Genomic DNA, 26,090 nt, shown 5'->3' on the forward strand with positions numbered 1-26,090 from the left:
CCTGATGCTCAGACATTTCAACATAGTTGATACATCATATATTGTTAATTTCTTTCACATAGTGTGAGCCAGTAAAGTCTGAACTCAGTAATTTTGTTGTTAGGCATAGCAACTAATACTACATTGCCATAAGTGTTGAATGCCAAGAAAAATACAAATAAAATGTTATTGAACTAACACAAAAAAAAGGTCAGATATGAGGCTAAAACCTGTCAGTGGACTTTTAATTGGTGTGCAGTTATGAAATATACCTTTCTTGTAACCTGTTTACTAAAGCACTCAAAAAGTGGAGTAGCTCTCATGGAAGTAGAATATATATAATATAATCCATGTGGTGAATCTTTATGTCAAGCCAACAAAAAGGTTATGATATAGGGCGTGGCTAAATATTTTACAAGTGTCAGGAAATGTTATTAAATAGACAAACTTCAGATTGGAGAGAGATTTGACATTTTCAGCCTTAAATGATCAATGTGAATTTTATAATTTATTATGCATCTTACTGAATATTTATTTTTAATATTTATAAAGATCTACATAGATTTTGTGGGCTGTGACCAATTTTTTGTTTGCAAAATTTAATACTCTTTGTTGTTTTTTTTTAATGCATTAAATTTCATTGTAATTTTGTTGTACCCATATACTTGACTAATTTAATGTGCAAACACATTTATATAACTTGATTGAAACAAGTGATTAATTTGGTGTAACATGATCTGTAACAGTATTATTAAAACTATTTTATATTACACTTTTTTTCCCATTACTTTTAGTACTTTTTTTTTTTGCGTAGATATGATCTGCATTGAAGAAAACTAGGTGTACCTGTGTTCTCATAAATTTTGTTTTAAAGCTATTTTTTTTTTTTTTTGTATGAAACAAATAACTAACATTAAAATCATTACAAGCTAAATTCACTTTTGTTTTCTATGTAATCTGATATAAACATAATATAAAAACCATAATATAAACATTATATATATATATATATATATAAGCTGTTAACCCATGCTATGCTACAGTTGAAATAGTTGATATTTTGCCCAGAACACTCTTAAACCAATCAATAAAAGGGCCTGCATTACAAGACTTCCCCCACCCCCAACAGTTTCTAGCCCTCAAATTCTATGTCCTTTGTCTCTAGATCTGTGAAGAAATAAACATAAATTTAGAAAATGGAACAAAAGAAAGTTACGCATCAAAAAAGGGTTAAATAAGTGCTTACAGAATTGCATTTTTGTACTTTAAGACATTAGAATGTCAGGCTTTCAAGGACATCATAGAAATTGCAAAAAAAAAAAAAAAAAATCATTTTTGGCAATTTTAACTGCAGCGGTTTTAGTGTTGAAAATGGCTTAGTTGACCTGGGTTAAAGTTAGAATCTAATAGGTTAAATTTTCATATTTTATCATCCATGGAAAGTGGATTATTAGCAATTATGATTGGTCAGGACCAAGAATTTTATATTGTAGATATTTTTATGTATAAAAATAAATTATATATATATATATATATTCTTACAACTGAGGTAGTGATGCGGGTAGGGGTGACAGAGTGTGTCATCAGTCAACATAGATGATGGCAGGCAAATCTTTAAGAAACTACTGTGATCTGACTACAAGTGCTAATCATATGTGATATGGTCATGTGATTGTCCAGAAACACCTGGCGACATTTGGTTGTATTACATGGTACAGCAGTACAGGGTTTATATGCAGTAATGTCAACCACTGTGAAGCATTTGTACAGTCAGTGTAACGTTTTGCCAATTGTACAGTTAAGGTTCTGAATTTAATAGACATTAAAGAATTACCAATTATGTTATTTGTAACCAAGATGTCTGGTTTATCTGATAGAAATAGGAATACAAATTTCTTAGCTTCACTTTCTTTCAGTACCGTAGCTCGAACTCTATAAATAGCAAGAGACAAAGTGTTGTTTTTTTTAGTTTTGTTTTGGAAACTTTTTCTTTAATTTTCTTCACCGGCACAAGTTAGTGTAAAAAGTTTGTGAAATTCTGCTTACAATTAGATCCACTCATCAAAATGTGATAGAAATGAAATATAAAAAAAAATAAAAAATTATGCAGTCTTATAGTCTTATAGGGATAACAATAACATCAAAATTTACATACAGTATTTTCAGTATAACTAAACTTATTCTGAAATCTGTTGAAGTCTTGAACATTATCACAGACATCGATCACTAACACACTCAACTTATACACAAACACTGAGATTCACTTACTGCCTAACTAAATTTTGCCAGCATGTACCTTATAAAATCAAAAAGTATAATTCAACAAATGGGTCACTGGACTTCTATTCAGATTACATGAAATATGTACAAATTGTATATTACCCAATAAGAAAATACTGCTGAATATATATAACATTAAAATTTGCTGTACACTAATATCTTTAAGACATTGACTGGTAGTGTTCTAGTGGATAGTGTTCTTTGTATTGTTTCACATGATTTTTCATGGAGTTCATCTGTTGCTTGAGGTGGTCTGGCATCTCATCATATACATCTTCAAACAAAGACTCTGGACGGCCCCGCTTCTCACTTTCTGCTGCTGCAAAGGCTTTCATGACCTGTGTCCATGGAGGAGGAAAAAAAAAAGATGCATTTTAATCTGCCAGATGTTGCCAATATCAGATCTTTGGCATTAGGTGGATTGAAAAGCTTTCTACACATTGGACAAAGGCCCATAGTCCAGGACATAAACATGAAAAAGGGATTAGTATGATTAGGTTAAACAGTTGGTTAGGTTAGAACATGTGTCAAACAGACAATAATGTGGCAAGGCAAGCCATGAATTTAAGATAAGATAAGATAATTTTATTGATCCAATCTAATGGAAATTCAGTTTGACTACAATTGACAAGCTCAGCGAAACTACTGTACAAAAACAATATTGATTAAAAATTCTATAACATTCACACACGAAAACACACATTCACAACCAGCACTTCTTTATGAATTTGACTTTTATGTACTTCTTGATGACGACAGCTGATCTTGTAACACTCTGACCGAAAGTGGGATAAAGGAGTTTTTAAATCTTTGAGTTTTAGTCCTAATGGAAAGGAGACGACCACTTCTTTCTGAGTTACAAAAGAAAGTGAGCATACTTCAACAAACTTGGAAAAGGTTGGTCACCAGTACAACACAAAAGCTGTAGGAATTTCAACTTAAGTCAAAAGAGAGATGCCCAAAACTGATGTCACTGTAGAGATGTGGTTACATCAAAATATACATATTAATATTACACAATTATAATTCACTTACCATAATCCAAAAATGATACAAATAAAGTGTCTAGTTTATTATATAGGGGAGAGAGATTATCTACTAATAAATATTCAATGATCTACATATAAAATAATGGTGCCATTAAAATGAGATAGATTATCAATATCTTACTTTTATTTGAAACCCAAGTTTGTAATACAAATGGAGGCTGCAATGTTCAAATTTAGAGTTTCTTAGCAGCGGTAAAACTATTAGTTAAATCACCCTTTTCCCATTGTCTAGAAATGTGAACCTGGGCACACTGTACATATTAAGTTGTTTTTTTTTGTATACCATTATATAGTGGGTTTTTTTATAAACAAAACAAAATATTGTAATCAAACTAAATTTCCATTTCTTTGGATCAATAAAATTATGTTTTCTGTAATCATTTGTTGTTGTTTTTTCATTTTTAATTAATTTCATACAAATCTTGGGATTTGCAATAGTGGTTTTAAACCAAAACATACAAGTTAACAATGAGAAATAAAATTGTACCATTTTACGAGAATCCAGTTTCCACTGTTGCTCCTTATCATCATCCCACAAACCTTGATTCATCATGTAGCGTCGGAAGCGTGAAATGGGGTTGTCGGTCTTGTCCCAGTGACTGACTTCATCTACTGACCTATAGGCTGAACTGTCATCTGAGGTACTGTGATGCCCGATTCTAAGAATGGAAAAAAATATGAATGTTATTAGAGTGTCACTAAAATATAATTTTGAACTAGACTGTAGGATCAATGGTCGTTATATTGAAGATTTCTCATTTGCACCTTTACTTTACTTACAGTAGATGTTTATGCTGGCAGACGACTGTGAAAATTAATTTATTCCATGTAAAACTAAAATTTTTTTATTTTTTTTTTGCGTATCAAAAATCAGTTATGATGAAACTTTATTACTGAAATAGTGTCATGTGATGCACTTATTTAGTCAAGTGGCTATTCAACTTTCTTAAACTTAACTTGTATATTTCAGACTGTTCCTTCAGATATAATGCCTATTATGTGCTAACCCAGGCCTCCTGCAGGATGGAAGGTGATGATGATGATAGACAGAGTTTGAACTTGAAACCATGGTGACATAAGTCCCAAGCTCTTATCACATATTCATTCTAATCCCTAACCCAAAACATCATGATGTAAAAAAAAAAACACTCTTATTTTGGAATGTGGTAGTCTTAAAGAGATGTGATTTAGGGTTTACAGTCACACCACAAAAGCTTTTGCAAAACTACAAAAAAAAATAAAAAAGGCTATTGAAACATTTTAGCTAATGTAAGTCCATATTGGTTTATCTAATAAGTCAGTACATACCTGTAGGTCATAGCTTCAATTAGAACAGGTCGGCTTTGGGATATACACATTTCTCTAGCCTTCTTTGTGGCATTATACACAGCAAAGACATCATTCCCATCAACACGAACAGACAACATTCCATAGCCAGCTGCCCTTGAAGCTGTAGAAAAATGGGTTAAATGGCTAAAATTAAATAAGAGTACAGAATTAATACTAAAGTAGAGCAGTTTAGAATTTAATTTCTTTTTTGCATAATTTTTGTTGTTGCTGGGTTGTTGTTTTTTTGGGAGGGCGGGGATAGAGAGGGGTGCTAGAGAGCTATTAATTAACAAAGCAGTTCAATGTTTAAACTGATTGATACTAAATGCCTACTTACCTATCCCATCACCCCTGTATTGATCTTTTGTTGGTGTTGATATAGCATATCCATTGTTACGACTGAATGCATAAAACAAAACAAAAAAGTAAGTAATAATTTTTTTTCAAATATCAGACCTGCCTACCAAAAAAAGTCCAAATGCGTAACGCTGATGGTCAAAATGCGTATTTTGGCACCAGAATGCGTAACACTTACGCGAACCACTATTTTGTCATATATATATATATATAAATTATATATATATTCATTATATATATATAATATTAGATCTAGATGTCATGATTAGATCTACAATCTAAATCAATACGATAATAGAGATGATATCTAGACTAGATTTGGATCTATGTCTTTATGTCTATATAATGAATATAATCTACTCTAGATCTGGGCTCAAGAGTGTTACCGATGCCGTGAATCCGCTACAAACGTAGGTCTACTCCAAACTTTCGTAAGCCTACCTTCATCCTTGATCTATTCTATACTATGACTAAGAATTTAATCTAGTCTAGATCTAGACTAGATGGTAGTAGATGTTATCGATCTAGATCTAGTCAATCTAAATCATACTGCAACTAAATTGGATCTAGATTGTAGAGTAATGTAGAGACTCATGACATAACGTAATCATCAATCGTAATGTCTAGCTAGATCTAATCCTGTATAACAAGTTATCTAGATTCTAGATCTAGAATCCAGATCTAGATCTAGACTAGATATCTACAATGTCACTCAATGTGTTTTGAATCGATAGCACTTCGATATTTTTTTCTATACAAATGAATACGGGAATCAGGGATTCAACATAATTAATTTCTACTAATGAACTTACAAAAAAAAAAAAAAAAGTCACGTTGGTGTATCAGCTAACTGACGGTACCAACCTGGTACCAACCCGCCACTCCCTCACTCTCGCGTTCTTCATTTCTAGACTAAATCTAATTGCTTTTAAGAACCAATCAGCGTATAGATCTGGACACAATGTGTTTCCCCCCCCCCCGGCCAACAAAACAAAACGGCTTAGCGTGACCTCCGTGTCCGCTCGTAAGCTAGTCAAGAGAGGGGGGGGGGAAAAAGGATACGAAAAGCGTAACGCGACGGGTTCAATGCGTATTTGCGTACTGACGGTCATTTTTTGGAGATTTTGCGTAACGAATACGCATTTTGCGTAACGGTAGGCAGGTCTGAAATATATATAAAAATTTTTTAGAACAATAAAATTAATTTGTTAAAGAAAAAAAAAGTTAATATATAAAAGAAAACAAAGTGAAAACAAAATAATTTTGAGTGACAAGGGGAGATAATTATAATAATAATTTTACAATTTATACAAAGAAAAGCTTACCAAAAGAAAATAATTGGACAATTCAAGACAGCAGCAAAATTGAAAGCTGCATGAGCATCCCCTTCAGAGGCAGCACCCTCACCAAAGTAGCAAATGACACAAAGACCATTTTGTTTTCGTTTAAAAGCATAAGCAGACCCTGAGGCTGAAGGAAAGTCCAATGAATCATATCAAGTACATAATAAATTCAAGTGATTATGCAAGTTTTAGTTTCTAAGCATATATTATTGTCATTCTTTCTTAATTAAAGTGTAAAATTATGACTCAGACAAACAGTACATGATGTAACTTTTGTAAAAAAAGAAAGTTATATTTCTTTAGTGACCAACAGGAGAGATGATGTAGAGATTAGTTGCTTATATTTTGGGGGTGGTGAGATACAGTAAGTTATAGTGTGTCTACCTATTCTGACAAACGACTCAATTGTAAACAATGTCAAATCAATACATGTATTTAGCCAAATATTCCTTTAAATTTTGACCTTACGTTTAAACCCATGAAACACTCCATAATACATCCATTGACGAATGAAGAAATAGAAACCAAGAATAAAGAGCGATTAGGTTTTATTAGTGCTTCCATGTTTTTATCAAGACTTTTCTAAGTATAATGTAAAAAGTATACCTTGAGGCATCTGTGTCGCCAAAGTAGAGGATATAGTAACAAAATTTAGCTCTCTAGAGCCATAGTGAACTGGCATTTGTCTCCCTTTACCAATGTCTTTGGCATTACCATAGCATTGATGCATAAACTGCTGTAATGGAAAACCTCTCCACATGAGCACACCTTAAAAAAAAAAAATTTGTTTTAATAAATTCAATAATCATATAATTTTAATATACTTGAACATTAACACTGGTAACTAGAGACATCAGTAATCACCTGCTTCTCTGTACTGCCCATATATGAGATCTTTAGGGTCTAGTGCAGCAGCTGAGCCTATATGAGTTCCTTCTTCTCCATAATTGGTCATGTAGAAAGAAATTCTGCCTTGTCTTTGTGAATCATACAATACTCTGTCCATAGTGTTCAATAATGTCATATCCTTATACATCTTAAGCACTGTAGACTCATCCAGCTACCAAAAATTGACATGATATTGTTATATAAAATGACATACATAAATGGTTTTAATTATATATTTGCTAAGTCCACAAAATCAAAACTTTTTTGGCTATAGTAAAAGCATGCAAATAAAATTGTCCTTAGATGTTTAAAGACATATCTAGTTAAATTCTCACAATGCAATAGCTATCAGTTTATGTGGGAAGAAGGGGGGGGGGGGGAGGCATGGACAAAATAAATGAAAGATCAATATACTTTTATTGAAAAAGAAACAAAAAAAAACAAACCTTTGGATCTTGTGATGCATCAATGAAGTTACCATCAGCATTAAGAGCACGATAAACTGGAATGCCTTCAGCATTATCAGGATCAATAAATTCTAACTTTGAAATGAACTCTGATCGAGAACCTGGAAAATTAGGCTTGCCTATTTCTGCACTGGTAGAGTAATAGCTGAAGCATTTTACCTAGGAACAAAAACAAATAAAATATTACTTAGGTGTATAATGTCACTCACTGGTACTATGTTCCAGATGATTTATAAATTGGCAATGGTTTGTGTTATTCTCAATATTGTGGAAGGCTTAAAATGTATTTGCATTTTAAATTTTCTAAAAAAAAATTTTACACTGCAGTTTTCTTTAGACACGAAAGGCAAATTAGACGACCTAGATTAGGCTAGATAGGTTTATTTTTTCCATCTGGCATAGTCCATAGTCATAGAATAGTCTCAATAGTCAATACTCAATAGTCTAGTCTACTAGAATAGATCTAATAGATCTATTATTAGTATTATTACTCTGCTACTTCTAGATAGAATCTATATTCTAGCTAGGACATTCTGACTCTAGCCTACTCGTCTTTAGATCTAGATAGGTCTAACAGACTCTAACCATTACTAATTTTTTTACTATTGTAATAACTTTATTTTAGCAGGCATTACAGGGAAATATATTGAAAACTAATATATCTAGAACTTAGTGTCTTAGTAGAAGCTCTAAATGTTCCAAAATAGTGACTCTATTGTCTCTATTCTCTATATAATACTATATCATACTATATGAGTATATAATATGCTAATAATATAGTTATATACAATATAGTATTATATATATACTTAATAAACATAGACAAGAATGATAGATCTAAAATCTAAATTCTAACATTCTAACTTATTCTAACTAAATTACTAATATTAGTAATATTATATTAACTAAGTTTACTAAGCTAAGTCAATATAAGTTTATAAGTATATAGATCTAGATTCTAGATCTAGTACGAACATAGTTAATAAAGTTAACATACCCGATTTATTAAAGCAGAAGATGACTGTAAATATTGCGGAATAATTGAATTGCTTATTTTTAAAGCTTGAATTAATAACCTTGGCATCATTGTATATTGATAATATTGTTAGATCTGCAAATAGTAAATACTAGCTAGAACTTCTAATAACTAAACTAGTCTAGTTTATATTATAAAATAATATAATTATAAGCTAATCGATACTAGATACATAAGATGTAAATCCTAGCCAATCTAGAGCCTATAGGTATATTCTCTATGTCTAGATCTGAAGGCTGAAGTCTAAAATCTAGGTCTAGAATCTAGACATAGACTTCAACACAACCAACTTTATTTACGTTTGCTACTTTGACATAACCCAAAGACTAGATCTATAACAAAGCTGCCAACTGCAGTTTTCGTAAAACCCGTTGAATATCTCTACATTTCAAAAATCAAAACTTGATGGTGTTAATTATAAGCTTAATAAACTAGATGAAATATCTATTGAGAGAGTTTAAAATCTAATTATCAATTAATTGCTAGTGTTGTAGTAGTGTCAAACTTGTGTTCAAAGATTAATCACGTGACTCAATTTAAAATTATAGCCAACTCTTGTGCTGATATCTAAATAATGCACAAATACTGTATGGTGCGCATGGTATTCAACGGGAAGATCAGTCTAGATTACTATAGAATATTCTAGATCAAGATACCTGTCTGAACGCTATCTTTGTGTTTATTTCGTCTTGTGATCTTTACACGGTGGCAGCGTTATAAAAATGGAAAGAATACCTCATCCGAATGCCTTAGAGCGATTGAGTACACCCAGCTCTAATGCGTACATGAAATTGGTTGGGGAAAAGTAAAGGCGGTTGGTCGTTGTACCATCGTTAACCGTGAGCTAATAAGTAGCCTAAATAATTATATGTAAATAATGCACAAATAATGTATAGTGTGCACGGAAGATCAGTCTTGATCAAGATGGGATTAAAGAATGCTATATATCTTTGTGTTTATTTCGTCTTGTTGTGATCTTTACAACTCGATTCTGACAAGATCAGGAATAATCATGCATATTTTGATTTAGATCTATAATATAGTATTTTATAATTATATGAGTCCATATGACCTACGGTACGACATGACCTGCGTCCAGACTAGTCTCCCTTGTCAATTTCATGCTCACGACACGGTACGTAGATCGTTGTAGGCCTATATATAGCTCAGAATATAGCTATCATAATTCTAAGACCATATCGCATATATCATACATGTATACTTTTTAATGTCCAGTGGTTTAGCATCCATGGCGTGAAGGGGTTCAATGAACCTGGGCACATGAGCATCAAGTTCACAGCCTGTGTGGGAAGTTTCACTGCGCTCAAGGGCCCAAATATCGGGGTCCACATGCATTAGTCCTTGGGTATGACACGAAAGTAGAAAAAAAATGCACTTTTGTAAAAGCCAATTTAAAAAAAAAAAGAAACTTCCACCAAAAATGTCCTAAATATTATCATCTTAATATGTCAGATTAAATTGGTCGAAGAGGAGCAGTGACAGTTTGTGTAACCAAATCCCTTCACTTTTCCCTTTCAGCAGCTAAATAGGCTTAATCAAATTTAATATTAACTTTGAATCGTATTTTCAGTTAGTCTGTGTACCAGCGGCTTGGATTGCTTTGAGTTTGATGTAATTAGGCTACTGCTACATCAGCTTTATTGTGTACCTAATGGTGGCTATATAATCACTGTGCGTTGGTGTGAAGTTGAATTTGGTGCCAGCTTGCCCAATTTCTTTTTTTTCCCCAATATATTAATAAAACTTTTGTTAGTAGCCTATTATCAGAACCGTGGGGAGGGGAGTAGGAGGAGATAAGAGTTTGAAGAAACATATTGATTCGCAGGACAAACAAAAAAGGAGGGGAGACAATGCAGTCTATATTAGGGATTGGTCTGATTGTCACGAATTAAAATCTAGACACAGACGCTAATTATTCAACATTTTTTCCAAGCTCAATCTGTTTAATATTTCTTTTTCTTTTTTCAGCATTTTTGAAGAAAAAGTAAGCATTTATTTTTTTCATTCTTCTATTCACATTTGTTCAATATTTCTTTTTCTTTTTTTTTCAGCATTTTTGAAGAAAAAGTAAACATTTATTTTTTTATTCTTCTATTCACATAAATCTAAATTGAGACTAAACATTTAATATATTAGGCTAGAAAAAAAAAGTCCTTTATGTTGCACAGGGAATCTAGAATACCATTGCAATGAACGGTAAGGCTGATTTGGGGGGGGGGGGGTAGGTTTATAACAAATATCTAGAAGATAAATCGGTAAAAAAAAATGTATTTAAAAAATGTCTTTCACTGATAAATCCTTTTTATAGTATAGTTGCGAGACAGAAACTAAGCTGTTCATTTCCGACTCATTGCTTAATTTAAAAAAAAATAAAAAAGCAGCCCCTTGTGCATTATGTTCACTGTGCTAACCATAACTTAAACGTAGTCTTAAATGATTTCGTCAGCTGTGTTGAAGAAGTTACATATTCCTATAACCTGTTACAATATGTGTTTGTTTTTTTTTTTCACATCATATAAAAATGAGCACATCTTGAATGTCATAGGGAGAGAATTGTTTATAGTTTACCCAGAACCCTTTGCCTTACAAGATGGTAATCAAGGAATGAGATTTATATATTTCGATGTACAATAGATGTAAACACCAATTACTTTGTGTTCCCTCAAGGGAAAAGTACGACTGTAAGCTACAGTATTTAGGCGGAAATTAAAAACATTATAGTTACTATATATATTGTTTTGCTAATTGTCGAGCACAAGATTGTAAGCGCAATCAATGTTAAATTGTGTCATAAATGTTGGAAAATAACTAGCAAGAGCTATATAGACAAATCCCAAAGAATTGTAAAATGTTGAGCAGCTAGATCTACATAGGCAAATCACAAAGAATGGCTGGTTAATTCGATAAAGATGTTTGTTTTCTGTTAAATGTGTATCCTTGTGTAGCTGGATAATAAGCTCAAATCATGCCTGCATCCAAGGTTAGCGTTACCAGAACCGGGAAATTTCTCTCAACTTCAGCGTGGCGCCCGGGTAGTAACCGCCCGACTGTAACAGTTACAGAGGCAAGCATTTCACTGCCTAGCAAGAATACTACTAAAACGGCTGCAGATCTTGTCAGAGTGAGTTCATCCTAAGTCTCAGTGTGGCTTTAAGGCGGGTAAATGTACAACAGATATGGTTTTCCCCTTGCGGCAGCTACATGAAAAGAGCAGAGAACAAATACAGCCATTCGATTCGATTTTATCGATTTCATCGTATTGGAGAAAATTGGCTGTCCAAAAAATTACGGAAACTAGTGTCAACTTTTCGTGAAAACTTGTAGGAATCTGTACAGTTTGACAATTTCGCCTCTAGGCCATTCCCCATCAAGACAAACAAGGCCTCAACACTAATCGCCTTCTTCTTTTCGGCTCTACTCGCCAGCGCCCTTAAATCTCTGGAAGAGATAGGAATAGATCCGATGGAAGGCTTTTTAACCTGGCTCGACTTAAAGCCAAAACGAAGAGACGGCGTATCCTTATTAGGAACTGCTGTTCGCCGACGATGCGACACTCACCTCCCATTCGCAATGAGGATTACAAAGGCAGCTACATGCCAAGAGTCTTACAATAAATGCCACCAGAACTGAAATTCTGGTCCAAGACGTCTAAGAAATAGGATTACACGCGATCAGTATTGTGAACCACATTCTTACAGTGGTGCAGGAATTTATCTACCCAGGATCAACTATTAACATCAACCTAAATTTAGACAATGAGCCATTTAAGGGACACAAATAATTGGGAAATCTTCTCAGAGAGAGAGAGAGAGAGGGGGGGGGAGTAGTAGGCCTTGTAGTAATAGGCCTACTAGTAATACTGACGCGGACAACTGTAGTAGGCCTAAAACTGAATTTGCATTTGTTTGGACAAATAAAAGAATCTTTATCCAATATATGTATCTTATTCCAATAAAAGTATCTTATTCTGAAAACTCTCTAAGCTTGTCTCGGAAAATACCAATCTGACCACGCAACCAAAATGCTAGTGTAATACCAAACTGACCACGCAAACAAAATGCTAGTGTAATACCAAACTGACCACGCAACCAAAATGCTAGTGTAATACCAAACTGACCACGCAACTAAAATGCTAGTGTAATACCAAACTGACCACGGCAACCAAAATGCTAGTGTAAAACGCCTGCATACTGAGCACTCTTCTTTATAGAAGTGAGAACTGGTCAACATGCATCAAGAGCATAGATAAAACAGTTTTCACTTGCGCTGCCTGCGACACATAGGCCTAATGAAAATTTCCTGAAAGGATCGTGACTCCAATCAGAAAGTTTTGAAATTGGCCAATGCACACAGTATCTATATGCTTTTTGACACAGAGAGAACTACGTTGGCTCGGACATGTCACCCGCATACCAGATGGAAGAATTCCTAAGGACTGTGGCGTCACTAGAGTCGGTGTCACCCACTGCGGTTAGTGTTATATATATAATTGTAAACTGTTTTGTATAACCGAAAGGTCAGGTTGCCTATCCCTCCAGCAATGTGGTCTGTTGAAGCACTGTTAGTTACTCCAAGTGTTTTCCATCATTCTCAGCTTGTGTCGTCTTCAACGTATTATTCTTTCCGTAGTAACGAGAGCCCATATGTCAGTGTTAAATTATAACGGAGTAGGACGTTCCGATAATGAGAGCAATATTTATACTAGTTTTTTTTTTTAAAGTTGCTCAAATTAAGTCCAATAAAGAAGGAGACAACATTGGCCAATACTATTATACGAGGGATGTTCGAGGTACACATGGCGCCCGTATGTCTTAAGATCATCTTCGTGTTCAGTAAGAATCCTTGCCGCGAACTTGTCTTTTTGTCGCAAAAAGGCGTCAACATAATGATGTTAAACACTTGAGAGAATATGGACTTTTCTGACCATTCAAAAAGAATCACGTCAGCAGTTTTGAAATGTCTTCTTCAAAAAGTTTTTAATCGATGTTTTGGCAGAAGCCTCACACAAAAAACGGTATACATTTAAAAAGATCCGTATTAGTAGAAGATACAAAGTCTTTATTTTACACTATTTTAACTTCTTAAACATTGATAATGTCATTTCAATGGGTTAATATTCAAAATTTGATTGACAACTACAATGAACAGATAACTTTTAAATTTTACCCGTATTAAATATTTTGAATTACTTCATCCCCTCCCCATTGGTTAGGACGTCGCGCTCTCATGAGAGAACATCACCACCCCCCTCTCATAGGAGTGGCCCCACCACAGCGTGAGGAAAGCTGCAGTAGCTTATGCGATTTTATAATGGGCTTGTTGTCCTAACTAAGATCATCCTCATCTTTAGAAGGCGTCTTGTAGCTGGTCTGTTCACGCAAAAAACGTCAATAGTACGATGGTACGTTGTCGGAAGAAATTGGTTCGTACTGACGTAAAAACGGGATAGACTCTAGAACCATGATGAAGATGTATTAATATATTTTCTTTGAAATAGCCATTTGAATCGATCTTGCTACTAACGTAGAAAAGTTCTAATTGGACCATGGATTGGACGATAAAACGACGTCAAATAATTAATAATTTAATTTTTCTTAAACTTTTGTAATAAACTCGCTTTCGCCTAATTATTACTAAAATATAAAATAACTATGCAAATGCAACCAATTTTCTTTCTTTAAAAAAAAGACTACCTTTGCATCCCCCCTGTTATTTGGCCTACGTAACTTGGACATTTATACAAATATATATATATATATATATATATGTAGGCCTAGCCTACAATAGGGCCTAAAATAAAATATATAGATTTAGATAAATACAGTAGGCATGCCTAGGCATATTTGGGTATATATCTTGAGATTTATTTTGTTATTTTTTTATTTAGCCTATTTATTTATTTATTTATTTTGATTTGCTAGTTTTTGCCGATATTCAGTTTTTCCATTCGGGTTTTTATTTTCTAGTTTTTGCTAATATTTTCTGTCCCTGTCGGGTGTCACCCCCTATTGGGTGTCACCCGGTGCGGACCGCAGCCCCCTAGTGACGCCACTGCCTAAGGACATCCTCTATGTGCTTACGGAGGAGTCAGATCATGAAGTTTGGAAACTGGCTTTCTACGGATCATCAGTAATTTGCTCTGAGTAGTTTCGCACTTTAATGATTTTTTTTAACTTCCTAGCTTTCTATAAACAACATTCTATACATACGTGTCTCGTAGTTGTAGATGAGTTTTCTATAATTTTAAAATTCTTGAAGGGTATTATAATCAGTCTATTAAAGAATTTAATAAGAATCTAAGCTGTGATTTATTTAATTAATTTTCGACTCTAGATCTACATTTATGATTTATATAGATCTAGATAGTAGATCTATAAAAAAAAAAACAAAGAAAAAAAAAAAAAACACTACAAAACGTTATTCGTTTTCTTTCGACAGTTTCGGAATATGACTCATCGGAAGTTACGACTTTCACACTTTGCTGACTTTTCCCATAACCTACTCCCTACTGTTATAATAAGGCAATAAGCCTAGACCTAGAGTCTGTAGAGTTAAGACCTCAGTGTCAGCTAAAGCAATGTACAGAGATGTATTGTGTTTTAATGTTTATAGTCTATAAATATTCATATTTATTTCTCAGAATGGTTTATCTTTAACTTAGGTAAATACTATTTACTATACTAGAATCTATATTGGCATGGGTATACTATATTACTAGATCTATATATTATATATCCAGATCTCTAGAGTTTTAGAGTAGGTGTAAGTCAAAGTCTAAGTTTATGCTATTCGGACACCTATGAGGCTATAGCCTATACTAGCCTATAGGCCAAAATTTCTAAGTTTGACTTTGACAGTGCATTATTTGACAATGGTTCGACATAGAAAAGAAAATGAAGTATCAAAATCTTCTTTAGTTTAAGGAGAATAAGGATGACTACATATATTTGTACCCCTAACCTATATTTGTTATTATATTTAAGGTCAAAGAGGCAGTGTGTTTTCATTTAATTCAGACAAATTTGACCCACATTATTTGATTTCGGACACCATAATTTATTTCAGACAGCCTCTATATTTATATTTTTCACAGAAATTCGCTTCATGATGATGTCTTTGCCGCCTTATTGGATCAACTCTACAAAGTGAAGAACTCTGTGTATCTACTTCTCATGTGTTTCTCCTGATTGTTGTGTGCACGCTGATTATATTCCACTAGAATGGCACAAGAACCTGTTATTCTCAATGTCTATGATATGGTAAGTCAGTAATTGAAATGGTATATAATGTGACAACAATGATTGCCTTGTACTGTTTCAGATGAATGCCTTGTACTGCTTAAGATAATGACTAGAAGATTATGCTAGATTTATGTTATCTCTAAAAATCATTGTTTGCATTTTTATTGTAATTTAATAAATTTGTTAAGCAAAAAAAAAATTGATGATCCATGGTTTAAATAAAAAAGCTGTCATCTTCAATAAAAAAAAACAAAACAATAGATAACTTTGCCTTAAAATAAGAGTATGGTACTGTCTGTTAGATAGTAGATAGAAATATAATCTCTGTGTCATGTCTGTTTGAATGCTTCTTTTAAACTAGAATGCTGTTTATATTGCACTTGTTAGCTCTATACATCTCTAGAATATTCAACAAAAGGAACATGTTCTTCTGTTTTATTTTGATTTCCAGACTTATCCTGAGATGACACACATCTACTCTGCAATCATCAGACTAGCCCTACCTTCACATATACCTTAGTCTGTTGAACTGTTTGGCACCACACAAGATCTGTTGACCATCTTTCTCCATTCCTCTGTCTTTTGCCCTAGATAAAAAAATTTCACTGACAGACCAGTCCATTCTTTTATGTTGTCTTCCCATCACTGTCTCTGTCTCCTTCTTCTTTTTTTTCCTGGTACTGTTCCCTGAATGAAGATTTTTGTGAGTGCTGAGGATCTTGTGATATGGCTATAGAGTTTAAGTTTATGTTTTTGACATTAGTTAGCAGATCATCAACTAGCCCTACAAAGTTACTAAATCTACACTCTACAAGCTTGTGATGTAACAAAACATATAATTTTTATGAATAACAATCTAAAATTATTTTTTTTTTCAGTATTGGATTAATGAATACACATCTTCACTAGGTATAGGTGTATTTCATTCCGGGGTACAGGTCTATGGAACAGGTATGTCTTGTTGTATTTGTAGTTTATTCTTGTAAGTGGAAGTGATTTATATTGCAGAACAGAATTTTAAAAAATCTGCAACAAAAACATCACTGAATTTTCTTGTTTTCAGAATATGCTTATGGTGGACATCCTCTCCCACTATCTGGTGTCTTTGAAATTGAGCCAAGGGATGCAGATGATCTCGGAGAACAATTTAAGTTTAAGTTAGTTTTTCTTTTTATTTCAATGTATATTGAGTTTTGAGTTTAGGCACATCGGCACAAATTAGGCCATGTCATGCCCGTAATTCTTTAAGGATCACTCTCCCTTTATATAACAAGGGCTAAATTCTATACAGTTAAATCTTTAAAAACAAGGTCAATGTATATTAAGCCTATGTTTATATTTGCAACTATGTGTAGGGAACTTGCATATGAGGAAGTGTGGTACTTGTCAGTAGAAAAACTTTTTATGTGTTAACCTATATTTTTGTTGCTATTGTAGATAATGAAGTCATTGTTATTAGCTGATTTGATTCACATCTATTAAAACTTCTATGCTCCTCATTTTAAGTATATTGCTGATTCAAGAAAAAGAAATATCTAAGATTGCTCATGCATTCTCATGTTACTTTGATTATTCTTCAGAGAAGCAATTTGTGTTGGTCACACAGACTTTACTCCTGATGATGTCAGAAAAATAACAGAAGAGTTAGGCAAAGAGTTTCGAGGGGACCAGTACCACCTGTTAAACAAAAACTGCAATCATTTTACTTCAGCACTCGTACAGGTTTGTTGAAACTCCTTTATACTTTATCTCTGTCACTGTCTTAAAGTTCATCTCTGTCTTTGTCTTGAAGTTCATCTCTGTCTTTGTCTTGAAGTTCATCTCTGTCTTTGTCTTGAAGTTCATTTCTGTCTTTGTCTTGAAGTTCATCTCTGTCTTTGTCTTGAAGTTCATCTCTGTCTTTGTCTTAAAGTTCATCTCCTTCATATTCATCTGTCCCATTCATTGCACCTGCCTCTGAAACCCAGGGAGGGGATTCAACAGGGACCATTAGCCCAGTCTGAAAATGTTGTCCTTCCATTGAACATAATAGAAATACTGGTATAAAAAAGTTTTCCACGGGGTGCTCAGTTTTCTGCCACTTAGTCCAGAATATAAAGTGTCATAGGTCTGACATATAATTACACTATGGGAGCGGAAAAAAAACAGAATGGTCTTGACCAAAGAGAAATACTATTCGATGGCCATAGGTATTCATGGGGCCTGGCTTTAGCTCCAATTCTTATCTCATGTATGTTGTCTAACTTTTGATTGGCTTCCTATGCATATCTCCCCATATAATAGTTGTTTAGATAGTTAACTGTCTAGTTTTAAATAACCAGCCTTTTTTTTTTCTCTCTGTCTAGATACTATGTGGTAAAGAGCTCCCCAGCTGGGTAAATCGCCTGGCCTACGTAAGTTCATGTATACCATTTCTGGAGAGAGCCATCCCCAAAGAATGGCTGACTCCTAATGCCCTGCACAATGTCATTGAGAGCAATTCAGCTCATGGCCAGCACCGGCCAGCGGCAGCAGAGGGAGGGAAGAGATGATGGAGGCTACGGTTTAAAAAGTAGCACAGGCTCTTTTTTTTTTCTTTTTGTTGTTGTTTTCTGATGGGATAGGCACAGGCAGTGATGGTGGATTGTTTTGTTTAAAACTTATGTTGATATTGTTATTTTTATATGTGGACTAAAGATACACATGTTTTGATATTAGTGTTCATTGAAAGGATCCTGTCAGTTCTCCTGTGTTGATGTTAGTGATATGACATAACCCAGAAACACTTAACACTCAGCATTCTTAACTATTTGTTTCACTGTATTTAATGTAGGAATGATGTCCAGCGGAGCATGTTTTGAAGAGAGATTGTTCTTCTCATGTTTATGAATTGTTGTTTTTGTTTCTGACAAACTTACATTGAAAAGCTGAGTGATAATAAAGTCTCTTAATAAACATTAATGTATTAACCGAAAAATAAACTTACATTCTTTACTTACATAATATTTTCCTTTTATATAGCTGTTGGATTTATAGCGATAACTTCTTGAGGCTGGTAAGGTAACTTGTTTCTGTGGCCAACATGTCTGAACTAACCCTTTCAACGCCAGGGCCATGGTTTCAGATTAAAATGAAATATTTTGTTCATAATTTGAATATTGTTAGATAAAAAAAAATATATAACCTATACATATACAAACTTCCATGGGATAAAAAAAAAAAGAAAGGGCTACTTATTAGCTAAGGTTTTGTTATATCAAGGTCTGTTTCTTAAAACATATAAGTGCCATCATGTACAGCACCATAAACAAAACATCCTGCAATGTGTACATAGCCAGTCTCTGAATTATTTCATTTCATAGTTTTTCAAGTATCTTTGTCCAGCTTCAAATACTTTATTGATTTATACATTAAATATCTGAAAATTCTGTTTTTCCCAATCCTGACAGATTTAGTATGAAATTGTGTTTTTCTTGGTTTACATTTCAAATACTGCAAGTCAGTTTTCTCTTATCTTAAATGATCTACTTTGGCATGTTGTTCTTCTTCAAACTATAACTTTTTAAGCAATGTTAATATTTTGTTTATGCTTTGTAAATAGGCCAAAAATGTACAGTTGAACTACTGAAATGTTTTCTATTTACTTCTCTTGTGTTTTTCTTGTTTCTGAAGTGCAATGAATACATATGTTTACAGGCTCATCTAGATTGAAATAATATACTTTTCTTGTCATGTTACAATTGTTGACCCAATAAATCTCAGATCCACTCTACTGCTTTGATCTCCAGATACTCATAATTATCATTCAACTTCCTTAGTTTTCAAGGGGAGGTTGAAGTTATTCTTATAGTGTACCAAAGCAGAAAAGGATGAAATCTTGTCTGCACACACTCAATACTGAACACATTTATATTTATAGCTTGCTAGACTTTACATTTCTGGTTAGTTTCACAACTTTTGTCTAAAGCCTCAATCATATATTGTTAAGTTCACAACTTTTGTCTAAAGCCTCATTCCTGTATGATTAGTTTCACAACTTTGTCCAAAGTTTCATATAAATGAATGGTTCTACTTCATTTAAAAGCACAATCCTAAGAAAACATTTTCGTTTCAAGTGGCTTATAAAACTATGTGTTTCTGTATGACTTATTATATGTAGTTGAATATTTATGGACAGTAGTTATCCAGGTTTCAGCTATACTCTAGAATTTGTTTCTTCTTCTTTACTTCAGTTTGAATCCCATTGGTTTGAACTGAAAGGAAAGAAACAATTCCTTAGCACTTTGTCAGCTTAGTGAAATCCTTTAGTTGGTTTGAATTTTTAATTGCTGTGCACGGTAATTAGACTAGAAAAGTCCATTTTTAAAACCTGAACAAAGAAAAGTGTTTTATCAATAGCTTCCCTGTTGATGTGTAATTCAGTTGTTTGTTTGTTTTTTCCTTCCTTCTTATAGGATAATAATACACACTCTATTGAATAGCCCCATCTGTTGTTTTATGTTGAACCTATTTAGCTTCTTTTGTCATTGTAAATGTGTTAATATTTTTTATGGCAAATATATTGTGTACATTTTTTTGTGTGGAACATTTGTGCTAATAACTTTAAAGCCTGGACAATGACTTATGTTTTACAGTCTGGAACACACATTACTTGATGCATTTATTTTGAAACCAAGAGAATGTACAGAAGGAATTTTTTATTTGATTTTGCAATGAATGAATTAGTTGATGTGATTTAACAAATATATATTAGCAATGAATGAATGTTTTGTTGTGGTTTATAAATGAATGTTTAGAATACTTACACTTCAGTTTTTTTTTCTGATTTATCGTATATAATAAACTGAAATATTTACATTGGTTTTATTTATTCTAAAACAAATAAAAGATTTAATCATTTTTGTTTTTATATCTTTGTTTTATATTAGTGATATGGATTTCAACACGGCTGCTTTATATTCAACGGATCAAAGGAAATTTAGTTTGTGAAATAAAACAATGAATACTTTCTTTTTCTCAGCAAAACTTGTCACTTTTAATTAGAGTATGCCATTAGTAACAGTATATTTTTTCTTAGTTTTTTGAAAGCAACAACAAAAAAAGTGATGCTGTTCTTTCATTTATTAAAGCTCCAGGAAAAGAAAGATGTACATATGACAAGATTGGTGAGATCTGAGTTAGTGATCATAATAACATAGCAAGTGAAATAAGAGACAATAGTGTTTTGTGATAAGTAGAATCTTTTTTATAGCAATGATGAATACCAGGCCATATTAGGGACAACATTTATTTATCACATTTTTAAAAATTATAATGTTCAATAATCCACTAAAAATAAAACTAGACATTGATCCACACTAAAATCAATAATCTAATGGTTAAGTCTTGAACTTGACCCCCACACCTGTTACTAAAACAAAAAACTACCACATTAAAATATCCAGTTACAAGCACTCTCATGTTGTGCACACAGTAGTTCTAGGAAGTTAATGTGTCAACTTGATTTACTTTTCTTCTTTTAAAGCAAAACTTTTTTAGATAGAATGATTTCAATAAGTAAAGAGTTACATTTGTTCATAAGAGAAAAGGACTAGCTTGTCATATACAAGACAATGTCATACTTGGTTATCACCTTGTATGTATATCAGTAGCTGTTGCATGGTCAATTGATACAGAAAAAAAAATTACAAATAAAGCCATTAAATAATTTTGCTGCAAACAAGTTTTTGGTAGTTATGAAATTCATTTCACAACACACCAAAGAGATTATTGAACAGTTGTAACTATATTCTGACTACATTAGAATTCTAGCCAATTGAGGGGGAGGGGATGAATACAAATATATTCATAAATTAGCATTGTAACAACAGGGCAAAAAAGCACCAAGAGAAACAAAACAAAAAATATTTGCTTTTCTATCCAGAGCATGTGGCTGACATACAACAATATTAGTCATCTTTCTAATCAAAATAAAGCAACTAGACTTAATACACATTTCTACCACAAAGCAACCAAATTGAGGCTTTTGGTTCACCAGCTATAAGTACTGCACAAAAAACAAAGAGATAAACTTTCTCTATAAACTGCAAGTAAGTTTTGGGAACCAATGCCTTGGTTTATTCAAAGGATACATATTTCTATTAGAGAAGAATTTAATGAAAAAAAAACAGACGCTCATATTTTTTTGTATCCCACAGGGCCTAAAAAATGTTTTCTTGATCAATTATAAAGATGAACAACTTTTTTTCTAAAATGATATTAAAAAGCAAAACAAACATTAAAAAAAAATAATTGTTCACATTATTTAGAATTATATTCAATAGCTTAAGACACATTAGTATTAGTCCACAAATGACTAGGATCTCTTAACATATAGAACATATTGCACTCATATTCCATTGATATCACTGTCTGAATAAAATACAAATAAAACAATAATACTTCTATGACACAAATTACACTGTTGTAAGTACCGCTTGTTTATACCTATAGGCAAGAGTGCTGTGGCAGTCCATGCTAACAAGAGAAAACAAAGATATAGAGCCACAGCTTTTCTCTCTCACCTGGTGGGTTAATACACTTTGAAACAGCCCTTACCATGTCTTTAGTAACAAGGAACACCAAGTGACTCAATAAAAATCAAAAGTAACTTGTGGTTTATTTGAAATAAACTTCTTACACACAACCTGTTCACAATTCAAAAGCTTTAGCAAAAAAGTGTATAACAAAATGTCTGTTTTAACACAGAAACAATAAAAAAAAACTTTTATAAGAACATTTGAGGCACATGAACACAAGTAGAATTCATTGGAACATACCATGATATACATAGTAGCTAGTAGTATATCTACTGTTTTCCCTTAGATCAGTAAGTTGAGGAATCTGGGTCTTTTAAGCCACTGAGAATTGATTTTGTTTTGTTTTCAAGAGAAATTTACTGGATAACATAAATACTGATTTATAGTAAAAGATGTTTGAGAAGACAAAACTGTAAAGTAAAAATAAAGTAACTATTTCAGACCTTGTGATCTATGGGACAGATGATTGTCTCCCATTTTTTTTTGTCTTTTTGTTTCAGTCACACTTCATTATATTGAGTTGACTTGTGGCAGAAAATTATTTTTTTTTGGTATCCATCAAACTATTGATAAATGTAACAAATTAAATGATTTCTATTTGTTAACAAAGCAACGTTTGGGATCTAATTAGTCTCACATGTTTTAAAGCAAGTTGTCAATGCATATAGAGAGATTCTTTAACAATAGTTTACATAAGTCTATAGCATAATATTTCATCAAATATTTTTAATAGTTAATTGGCTCACTATAATGAATTGTGGTTACATTCTTGCATGGTACCATAAAATCTACCAATGATTTGATGAATAACATCTACACTGGAAACAACTATTGAACAAATGTTTTCATGAATGTGCTGCACGTTGTCTCTTGTAAGTTTGAAGGCCCAAAAAAAAATGTAATGACTTATAAGGCACAAAGATTCTGGAATGGTTCATTAGACTCACACAAAACATTGCTTGGAACAAACATTTCATAATGCAGCCAAAATTAGATATGAATTAACACAGCAATAATAGTTCCTCAAACTCATTATGAGCATGTACACATCCATCCACACAACCTCTGTCAAGTTTGGGGTTCCGTTTTTCTTTTTTACAAAATATGTTTTTGTTCATGTCATTTGAAAAAGATACAAATTAATTATCAATTTATATTTGTTTCTTTACATTAATAATAGTGTGAAAAAACAAAAACTCCAGCCAGGAAACAGAATATCTATGTGGTTAAATTTCTAGCAGTTTCAAACAACCCTCTGCGAAAAAATGGCTCAAAGTCAATAAAAACTTGTTTTGTTAAATGTTTGTTCTTAGATGGGTGGAGTGGACATTCTGGTATCCTCATACACAGTTCTATAGCATGGCGCACATATTCCTGAAAAAAAAAAAACATGTTAGTATGTACCAGTTTTAATCAGCTAATAGTGAAAATAAATTACAGAAACTGTAAAAAACAAGGTTATAAAGGACAGTTTGAGTGGAAACACAAACTCAAAATCAGTCCCCGAAGTGGTCCACATGGAGTCTTCACCAGGATTTGAACACTGGACTTGCGATTCCAAGTACTTTATCCGTCAGCCACAGCATCTCCATATATTCATTTAGCATACACTTATATTTTTAAAATAATAATTATTAACCTTCTCCATACATTCAAAATTAATAACATGTTACGTGCAATAAAGAGAAACTAAAAAAAGATTTATTCTTCTAATAAAATTAGATAAATTGGCAACACGAAAAAAACAAAAACTTTACCTACTTTAAGCTATAATTATGAACAAATGACTACAAGACTTTCCCCTCACAAATACAAATTAATATCTCCATTGTCATTTGTCATACTAACTATACATAGATCTAGACCTAGTTTTAGATCTAAATCTAGATTGAATATCTAAGTCTACGTCTTGAACTAAATCTAAGTCTAGATCTAAAAATAGATCTAAAATATCATGATGTCCGATTTTCATTTTCTCTTCTAGTTTCTGAGATCTAATCAGGACGGATGGATTGATGGACAGACAGGCCACACAAAACTAATAGCGTCTTTCCCCTTTCGGGGGCCGCTAAAAATTGTTTCACTTGGACAATGTAGGCAAACTACAAAGACAATTGGTTAGAAACAGTCAATGTTTAAGAAGTACCATTTGGAGGTATGAGGTCAAGCATGTCATTGTCTGCTCTTCACTTCTGCTTTGTAGAGAAAAAAAAACAGGAGGACAACTTGTGCTATGCTACGATTCTTGTAGGCAGAAGGAAGTATATCAAGAGAAAGTGCTTCTCAAAATAAGTTTAGTATCTAGACCAACACAGTAAGTTCAAAAACCTTTGACAGGAAAGTTAGGTTTAATATCATCATTAGCATTATCTTTCCTTTGCATTCCTTGTGAAACATAGAGCCTCAGTAAAAACACGCCACTCTCTAGTTTTTTAACAGCTTCCCAGCTCTTTCCTATCCTCTTGGCTTCATCTTATACACTGTGTTATTTTTGGTCTTCCTCTGCATATTGTACATTGGGGGTTCCACTCTAAGGCCTGTTGTTGGTATCTTTTCTAAGGGTGTGGACAATCCATTTCCACTTTGTCTCCAAGAACTTCCACAGTCTATTTTGTCATACCAGTGTATTTTTTAAGACATTTCTCAGTCATCTGTTGATGAAGGTCTGTACTTTTTTTTTGTTGTTGCTTCAGTTGTTCTCCATGTTTCAGAACCATACAGTAGTAGCGTTAAAGATTCTTATTTTAGTCTTGTTAGAGATAGTTTAATATAGGCCAGTCTCTATGTGACTGTTGTCAGCAAAATATTGAAGAACTGAATTATCAAGTTAAGACAAATGTAGTCAATAGGGTGTAATGGTGAGGACAACAGCATTTAGACATCAGGGAAAATGGTTCTTTATATAAACTTAAAGAAGACTATAATGAAAGGGGAACAACTCTGAAAGATAAGATCGTGGTAATGCTGTGAAATATAGGATATCCAAATCAACTACAGAAATGTATAGTATTACTGATAACCAAATGACTGAAAAGGTTTATAGATTCAAAGTTGACTGCATCTAATACTGTCTAGCCAATAAAAAACCATGGGGGAAAACATGTAGAAGTTACCTCTAATAGCATTCGTCTCTCAGATGCCACTTTTTTATTTTTGTGGAAAAACTTTCTTGGCGGAAATACCAATTGATTGATCTATTGAGAAAAATGTATTATTTGAATAAAAAAGTAGTCAATTAGTAGTAGTCAAAAGTGTAAAGTGTATAATTTTCTTCTACATATTTGTCATAAAAATTTTTTAATTAAAATTTAATGAAACAATTTGAATATTTTTTGTAAAAAAAAATTGTTTTCTTACCAATGGATATTTCTTTTTTAATGCATTATGCATCTCTCTAAATCTACTGTAGCGTCGAAAAACATACCAAGACTCTTCTCCAATAGTTATCTATAAAAAGGTATAAAATTTATAAAGGGAATTTATTCTTTGAAAATGATTATAATAGATGTTCTGAAAACTATCACACACATTTGACTAACTCAC

At 32.9% G+C, this 26,090-nt stretch overlaps 3 protein-coding genes across 8 annotated transcripts in view; 1 reads left to right on the top strand and 2 right to left on the bottom strand.

The window, feature by feature from the left end:
• Positions 1–1,935: 1,935 nt before the first annotated feature.
• LOC106055402 (2-oxoisovalerate dehydrogenase subunit alpha, mitochondrial) lies at positions 1,936–9,173 on the bottom strand. Of its 2 annotated transcripts, none has more exons than XM_013211647.2 (10): positions 9,028–9,173; positions 8,690–8,803; positions 7,672–7,851; positions 7,202–7,397; positions 6,944–7,105; positions 6,320–6,464; positions 4,975–5,036; positions 4,617–4,758; positions 3,796–3,967; positions 1,936–2,597 (listed from the first exon to the last, which is right to left on the bottom strand). In XM_013211647.2, exons 2-10 carry the CDS (start codon positions 8,777–8,779, stop codon positions 2,421–2,423), a joined length of 1,326 nt encoding a protein of 441 aa, XP_013067101.2. In that variant the 5' UTR covers positions 8,780–8,803; positions 9,028–9,173; the 3' UTR covers positions 1,936–2,420. The 2 variants fall into 2 exon arrangements, with proteins under 2 accessions (XP_013067101.2, XP_013067102.2); XM_013211648.2 differs by having other exon boundaries at positions 8,901–9,141.
• A 1,454-nt stretch (positions 9,174–10,627) lies between these two features.
• LOC106055401 (deubiquitinase DESI2-like) lies at positions 10,628–20,868 on the top strand. Of its 5 annotated transcripts, none has more exons than XM_056025147.1 (6): positions 10,628–10,733; positions 15,843–16,008; positions 16,869–16,941; positions 17,054–17,147; positions 17,571–17,712; positions 18,336–20,868. In XM_056025147.1, exons 2-6 carry the CDS (start codon positions 15,970–15,972, stop codon positions 18,519–18,521), a joined length of 534 nt encoding a protein of 177 aa, XP_055881122.1. In that variant the 5' UTR covers positions 10,628–10,733; positions 15,843–15,969; the 3' UTR covers positions 18,522–20,868. The 5 variants fall into 5 exon arrangements, with proteins under 5 accessions (XP_055881122.1, XP_013067098.1, XP_013067100.1 ...); XM_013211644.2 differs by lacking the exon at positions 10,628–10,733 and adding an exon at positions 14,738–14,878; XM_013211646.2 differs by lacking the exon at positions 10,628–10,733 and adding an exon at positions 14,912–15,008.
• Positions 20,869–21,075: 207 nt separating this feature from the next.
• LOC106055400 (kinesin-like protein KIF16B) overlaps positions 21,076–26,090 on the bottom strand; it is a 36,240-nt gene continuing 31,225 nt past the window's right edge. Inside the window, exons 34-36 of the mRNA XM_056025135.1 lie at positions 25,905–25,994; positions 25,661–25,741; positions 21,076–23,921 (exon numbers count right to left, since the gene is read on the bottom strand). Of these exons, the coding sequence (XP_055881110.1) occupies positions 23,766–23,921; positions 25,661–25,741; positions 25,905–25,994 (327 nt within the window). The 3' untranslated portion in view covers positions 21,076–23,765. The remainder of the gene's footprint in view (positions 23,922–25,660; positions 25,742–25,904; positions 25,995–26,090) is intronic.

This window comes from Biomphalaria glabrata, chromosome 3 (assembly GCF_947242115.1).
Source record: "Biomphalaria glabrata chromosome 3, xgBioGlab47.1, whole genome shotgun sequence".
In the NCBI taxonomy this organism is placed as follows: Eukaryota; Metazoa; Mollusca; class Gastropoda; family Planorbidae; genus Biomphalaria; species Biomphalaria glabrata.

What these genes read in the sequence shown, in the direction of transcription:
- LOC106055402 (XM_013211647.2), bottom strand. Translation starts at nt 8,779, where the DNA reads ATGATGCCAAGGTTATTAATTCAAGCTTTAAAAATAAGCAATTCAATT. An exon ending in GGCGACACAGATGCCTCAAG is followed by an intron (nt 6,465 to 6,943) that starts GTATACTTTTTA and finishes ACTTTCCTTCAG; the next exon opens with CCTCAGGGTCTGCTTATGCT. An exon ending in TGTCCAATTATTTTCTTTTG is followed by an intron (nt 5,037 to 6,319) that starts GTAAGCTTTTCT and finishes TTATGCATTCAG; the next exon opens with TCGTAACAATGGATATGCTA.
- LOC106055401 (XM_056025147.1), top strand. Translation starts at nt 15,970, where the DNA reads ATGGCACAAGAACCTGTTATTCTCAATGTCTATGATATG. An exon ending in TTCTCAATGTCTATGATATG is followed by an intron (nt 16,009 to 16,868) that starts GTAAGTCAGTAA and finishes TTTTTTTTTCAG; the next exon opens with TATTGGATTAATGAATACAC. An exon ending in GGTACAGGTCTATGGAACAG is followed by an intron (nt 16,942 to 17,053) that starts GTATGTCTTGTT and finishes TCTTGTTTTCAG; the next exon opens with AATATGCTTATGGTGGACAT.